This window comes from Mobula birostris, chromosome 2, assembly GCF_030028105.1.
Source record: "Mobula birostris isolate sMobBir1 chromosome 2, sMobBir1.hap1, whole genome shotgun sequence".
Lineage (NCBI taxonomy): Eukaryota > Metazoa > Chordata > Chondrichthyes > Myliobatiformes > Myliobatidae > Mobula > Mobula birostris.
The window spans coordinates 164,467,481-164,474,579 of record NC_092371.1 but is presented as its reverse complement, the minus strand read 5'-3'; the positions used below and the strand labels follow the sequence as shown (position 1 = coordinate 164,474,579).

The window sequence follows — 7,099 nt, the reverse complement described above, 5'->3', positions numbered from 1 at the left end:
TATGGAAAAGAGTAAACAGACGACGTCTCAGATGGAGACCCTTCATCAGGACTGGAGAAAAAAAATGAGAAGTCAAATTGAGAAGCTGGGATGAGGGGAGGAAGAAATACAAGGTGATAGGTGAAACTGTGAGAGGGGGAGGGGTGAACTAAAGAGCTGAGAAGTCGATTGGTGAGAGAGATAAAGGGCTGGAGAAGGGGGAATCTGATAGGAGAGGATAGACAACCATGGAAGAGGCGGAAGGGGGAGAACCACCAGAAGGTGGTGATGGGCAGATAAGGAGTTAAGGTGAGAGCGGGAAATGGGAATGGGGAATGGTGAAGGTAGGGCATTACCAGAAGTTCGATAAATCGATGTTTATGCCATCAGGTTGGAGGCCACTCAGACAGAATACTGTACAAGGTGCTGCCCCTGCAACCATCTCACTCAATCCTCCGCATTCCACAGAAGCCACAAATGTTCCTTTCTCCTGGGGGTGGAAACTCAGGATAAAACTCTGAACACGCTTCACAAATTCCGTCCCTCTGTCCTTTCTCTATGATTATCTGTTAATCGGGGTCCTCGCAGATAATTCTTGCATCTCTGGAATTTTTTTGGAAGTATATTTTGAAAGTGGAGATCGACATATTTCTGTTTTCCATCTAACTGTTCTATACCAAGTGAGCAAAGATTCATCCTAATCCAATGACTCTGGTAGCTGGCATTATGTTTTAAAAAAGATGGCAGAGTTGGACATCTAAAACACAAAAATAACAGAAAATGCTGTAAACACACAACAGGTCAGGCAACATCGATGAAAGGGGAAACAGATCTAAGATAAAGACCCTTGGTCAGAATTGAGAATATAGTAAACAAGTCAGTTACTAATTGTTTTCCATTTGTGAGGAAGGATCTCTCCCTGTCCATAGATGCTGCCTGACCTGCTTAGTGTTTCAGCATTTTGTAAATGAAACCTAATGCAAAAATAATATGGTTTCCAGGATATGAGAGAGGGTAGGATGGGAAAGAAGTGGTCTTATCATCAAGGAGACAATTTTTCCACAGCAGTGCTGACACACTGCGGCAAGGCCACAGCAATGGTAAGGCCAGTAAACAGAGCACAATGAATGAGCACTAATTGTCCTCGGTTACCAACATGATCCTCGGGGGGGGGGGGGTGAGCGGTTTGGTGGGGCCGCCTGACTGCAGGTCACAGCCAGGCATGGCTCTCTGACTCCATCCCAGCCTCAGCCCTCCCCCCACCCCCAGCATTAGTTGAGCCCATTCCCCTAAATCCTGTCTCTCCCAGATGGGTGTGTCTACAACAGTGGGGTATGGGGGTGCACTCCAAGGGGCTGAATGCCCTGTAACCTCTACCAATCACATTTAAAAGAATACCCATTTTAAACGTTGGGCCAAATAGTATCCTCATTTCTCCTGAAGATATAATCTTTAGGAGCTCCTGTCACCAGTAAAAAACATCAGATTCCAGTCTCTATTTTTTGGTGGGGCACACTATTCCCATGTTTTATCCTCCCCACATTCCCATCACCTCCTCCCGGATTCTGTCATGTACAAGGGTCTATAAACAGTCTCCATGTACTTGGGAGATGAGAGTCAATGGAACACCAGGAGGTTGCAGCCATAATGTACAGCCTCCACACCAGCAGCACCCAAGGGTAGGACTGACTGATAGGCAGCCACTTGTGGACTTTGGACGTGGAAAGGAAGTTTCCTATATGGGGGAATCTAGGACCAGAGGGCACAGCCTCAGAATAGAAGGACGTCCTTTTAGATCAGAGATGAGGAGGAATTTCATTACAAGAAGGTGATGAATCTGTGGAATTCAATGTCACAGAAGGCTGTGAAAGTCAAGCCACTGGGTATATTTAAAGTTCATAATTAGTAAGGGCATCAAGGGTTATGGGAAAAAGGCAGGAGAATGGGGTTAATAAATCAGCCACGATGGATTAGTAGAACAGACTTGATGTGCCAAATGGACTAATTCTGCTCCTCTGTCTTATGGTGTCCACTAGTTGCACAACATTATACAGTGAGTGGTTTTTCTCTGTCACAAAGATAGCAGTACTGTCTGCAGGTATTTTCCAAATGGGTGTTAGATTTCTACAGCACAGAAACAGGCCTTTTGGCCCTCAATATTCAGACCAACTATCAAACGAATCCCACTTACCAGCGCTTGGCCCATAGCTTTCCATGCCATGGTGATTAATGTCTAAACATTTCTGATGTGTTGCTAGTTCATTGAGATAGCCAGCACCTCCCTTTTCAAATTGTCAAATTGGTCCGCACCCAATGCTAGAATACAGCCGATTTTCTGTCGATGAAAGCCTTGTGTTTCTCTTTCTGAATGCATGCAATGTTTGAGCTCTTAATGTCAGACTCTGACATTCCCATCAATCATATGAGGCTGAAGCTCATTTATCTGTGATCCTGAGCTGAGCCTCTGACCCGTGTGTCAGAAAGGCTGCTTCAGGCCACCTGTTGTTAAAATTCCCATCACTCTGTTATCTTTATTTAGGACTATTCTGATGGCGCCTGGAGCTTCTGTAAACCTTGCCTCATTCATACTGTTGCCCATTCTCCATTTGCCCAAATTAGTCAACAAAACTCAGCTCAACACCATCCAGAACAAAGTGAGCTCGTTTGATTGGCACCTCATCCAGTAGGCTAAGTACTCAATCCCTCCAGTACTGGCGGATCATCAGATTCCTGTCTCTTTTTTGGGGGAGGGTGTTCCAGTTGAAGAATACACTGTAGTAACTTGCCTTCCAAACCTGAGACCTCTACCCTTAGTACAGCAGGGACAGCAGATGAGTGTGATCTGTAGCATTGCTTCCAAATGTGCATCGTGCTAACATTCCTTTATCTTTGCTGTATCTAAATCCTGCGACTCTTTCCCTAACAGCTTTGGGCTGTTTCTTCACCAGAAGTACTGCAACAGCTTGGGGGAAAGATTCATCCCCATCTTCTCAGGAACAATTGAGGATAGGAAAAAATACTGGCCTTGCCATTATTGACCAATCTCAAAATTTGATGGTTAAAATACCTGTCTTCCAGTCCGACCCATCTTTTTTATTTATTTAGAGATGCAGTATGCTAACAGGCCCTTCTGGCATAAGAGTCCACTCCACCCAAATACACACAAGCGTCCAATTAACCTGCTTAACCCATATGTCTTAGAAACATGGGAGGAAACTGGAGCACCCACAGGAAACCCATGTGGTCACAAGGAGAACGTACAAACTCCTTAAAGCCAGCAGTGGAATTGAACTCTTGTCACTAGCACTATAACAGCATTACGCTAACCACACCGCTGTGCTGCCCCTCTTCTCAAACTCTTCACTCTTGATTCCAACATCTTCTGCATTTTTCTTTCTTTTACTGTACCTCAGGAAAACACTGTGCTTGGCTTCATAGTTGGAAATCGTCTCTAAGTTCATGTGCCTCCTTTCAGACCCTCAGAGTTCAATCTTTGGCCAAATTCTTTTCATCTCCCAATATCTCCTTTTGGGCTCAGTGCCCATCCTCTACATGAAAGGTGCTGTAACATGCAGGTTGTGTTACTTCATCCTAATCCTGAGATGCAAATCTGCAATCCTGACATTGATAAAGTGTAACTCAAACATAAACTGTCATATTCAAAAAATAAATGATCTAAGCATCTGTGGGAATTCCTACTCATTTTACTGACCGGCATATTTTTTAAAAAATAGTTTCACATTAAATTTTACTATAAAAGGAACAAATAGGGATGATTCAGTTTGTGACTTATGGCAAGCAACTCTGCTTTAATAAAAAAAATGGGATCAATGATACAATTATCTTCCACTCAAGCAAAAGAAAATTTCACATTGACATCAACACTTCATACTTAATATATTAATTATTAGTAGTACAAATTACTTGTTGTGGGAGGGCAGGAGAGTTTTAATAATGGCAGTTTGATCTTAGCTAAATAAAATGACACAAATGCTGCAGGGCTTTGTTTTTAAAGTGTCTTCTTAACAGCCGACATGAATGTGTTAACTAAACAATTCAGAGCAAATTCAGTTCACTATATTAAGGTAATGCTGATTGGCATTTTACATCCCTTTTTACCTGGGACACAGACATTTGCTTTGTATGTAATTCAGAAAAAAGTCAGCTCCGAGCAAATAAAGTTATTTCATAATATTCAGCATCGCCTCATTAGAATTGTGCACGAGGTAATCAGAGTGGTTAGCAAACCATTGAGATAAAGGCCTGCTCATTGACAAGACATGTTCCTGGGATTTTGTTTTCATTATCGTACATTCAAAACAACTTTCAGTAACAGTTACCCAATTCTACATTACATGTAAAAATATTAGTTTAACTTACATCTGTCTTAAAAGCTCTTTTAATTTTCCCTCCAGAGGATATGGCATCAAAGAAAAAAAGTTAACAGAATATTTATTCACATAAAATAATATACCTTACAAGACAAACACACAAATAAGGCCATTCTGCAGCATCAAAAGTTCACCTCTCGCATTATTTCACAACAGATTCTACAGAATATTTTACATCTCAAGGACTGCATCAAGAATTAACTCAGGAATTCGCCTCTGAGATCAGACTATCTTTTGGAGGTTGCACTCAGTTTTCTAGTTGCTGGGGACCTCCTCGACGGCGTAGGGATTTTTGACGGTTTTGCTGAAGATGGCCGAGATCCTGCTCGTGACCCTGATCTGCTAGTTTCAGGCACTGTCTCTGAAACATCCGAGCACACAGACTGAATATCTGAAATGTCGAAATCAGAAGCATCGCTGCCCCGGCGACTACTTGCTCTACTGCCGGTCTTGCTTCCTGCACAGCTTGCTGGACGACTTGGGGCTTTCCTTGACTCCAAGACTGGATTAAATACACAGAAATATTAGGTTAAATAAATAACTTAATGCATTGTAAGAAGATGAAAATGCAGGTTACATCTCACATTTAGACACACTGCAATTGAATGACTCAGGACAACCCTGAAAAGACAATTGTATCCTTCCATTTTAAATCCTGTATTAAGCGATTACATATTGAGTTGAAGAGTCAAAGTGATATAGCACTTTTCAGTCCAACTGCTCCATGCCAACCAAGTTGCCATCAAGCCTAGTCCCAGTTGCTTGTGTGTGGTTCATACCCCTCTGGACCTTCCCTGCGCAAGTGCCACTCTTGTAGTTGTCTCGACCAGTCCTTCTGGCAGTCCATTCCATATACACACTACCCTCTGTATTTAAAAAAAAAGTTGCTTCTCAGTTTCTGATTAAATCTCTCCCCTCATGAGTGGTTGGTGATGTAACCTATCAACTCCTGCCTGAGAAGTGACTTGGATTCAGTCCAATTTGCCTACTGGAGCAACAGGTCTACAGCAGTTAGCATCTCATTGGCTTTTCACTCAACCCTGAAATATCTGGACAGCAACATGCATACATCACGATGCTCTTTATTGACTAGAGCTCGACATTCAATACCATCATCTAATCAATAAGCTCCAAGGCCTTGGCCTCAGTATCTCCTTGTGCAATTGGATCCTCAATTTCCTCACTTGCCAACCCCAGTCAGTTCGGATTGGCAACTAAATTTTCTCTGTGATCTCCATCGGCAAAGGTGCTCCTGCTCTACTTGTTTTACACTTATGACCGTGTGACTAAGCCCTGCTCCAATGCCCGTATTCAAGTTTGCTGACAACACCACTGTTGTAGGCTGAATCAAAGGTGGTGATGAATCAGCATATCGGAGAGAGACTGAAAATCTGGCTGAGTGGTGCCACAACAACAACCTCTTACTCATTATCAGCACAACCAAGGAGATGATTATTGATTGCAAGGGAGGAAACAGAGGCCCATGAACCAGTTCTCATCAGGGGATCAGAGGCAGAGAGGGTCAACAACTTTAAATTCCGCAGTGATATCGTTTCAGAAGACATGTCTTGGGCCTGGTATGTAAGTGCAATTATGAAGCAAGCACAGCAGAGCCTATACTCCGTAAGGAGTTTGCAAAGATTCAGCATGACATCTAAAACTTTGACAAACTTTTATTATATTGACTGGCTGCATCACAGCCTGGATAGAAACACCAATGCCTTTAATGGAAAATCTCACAAAAAGTAATGGGTACGGTCCAGTCCATCATAGGTAAAGCCCTCCCCACCATTGAGAATATGTACATGAAGAGTTGTTGCAGGAACATGGCACTCATCATCAAGGACCCCCACCACACAGGACATGTCTCTTCTCATTACTGGCATTAGGAAGAAGGTACTGGAGCCTCAGGACCTGCACCACCACGTTCATGAACAATTATTGCCCTTCAACCAGCAGGCTCTTGAACTAAGGGGATAACTTCACTTGCCCCATCATTGATATATTCCTACAACCAAGGACTCTCCATCTCATGTTCTTGATATTTATTGTTTATTTATTTATTAAATATTATTTATTTTTGTATTTGCACCGTTTGCTGTCTCTTGCACGCTGGTTGAATGCCCACGTTGGTGCAGTCTTTCAATATCATCACTATTCTCCTGTGGATTTATTGAGTATGCCCTCAAGAAAATGTACTTTGATAGTAAATTAACTTTGAAGTTTGAATTTAGAGTCCCCATTTCACTAACAGTGTTTAAAACCCTACACCGCCAGTCACCACCAACACACTAGAACTGGGCGGCATAGTAATGTAGCGGTTAGCACAAAGCTATTCCAGTGCCAGCGATCAGATACAATTCCCACCGCTGTCTGCAAGGGGTTCCTATATCCTCTCCATAACTGAGTGAGTTTGTTCGGGGTACTCCAGCTTCCTTCCACATTCCAAAGCATACAAGTCCGTAGGTTAATTAGTCACACTGGTGTAATTGGGCGGTGTGGTCATGTTGGGCCAGAGGGCTCGTTACCGTGCTGCATCTCTAAATTAAAAAATAAATAAATGACAGTCCTCCACTTTCATTTAAACCGATCTCTCTCTAGAAGGGAATTAATTCCCACAGCCATGCTTACTATGCTCTGCTTTTGTTAAAAATTTTGTCCCATTCTTCCAGATCCTCCTGATTCTGCCAGCATCATTTCCTTTCCACTGATCCAATAAGTCCCTTCTG

General features: G+C 42.7%; 1 protein-coding gene across 20 annotated transcripts in view; it reads right to left on the bottom strand.

The window, feature by feature from the left end:
- Positions 1-3,859: 3,859 nt before the first annotated feature.
- The window catches only part of dst (dystonin), a 603,331-nt gene continuing 600,091 nt past the window's right edge, over positions 3,860-7,099 (bottom strand). For all 20 annotated transcript variants that reach the window (XM_072250685.1, XM_072250715.1, XM_072250746.1 and 17 more), the window contains one exon: positions 3,860-4,872. In XM_072250685.1, the coding sequence (XP_072106786.1) occupies positions 4,598-4,872 (275 nt within the window). In that variant the 3' untranslated portion in view covers positions 3,860-4,597. The remainder of the gene's footprint in view (positions 4,873-7,099) is intronic.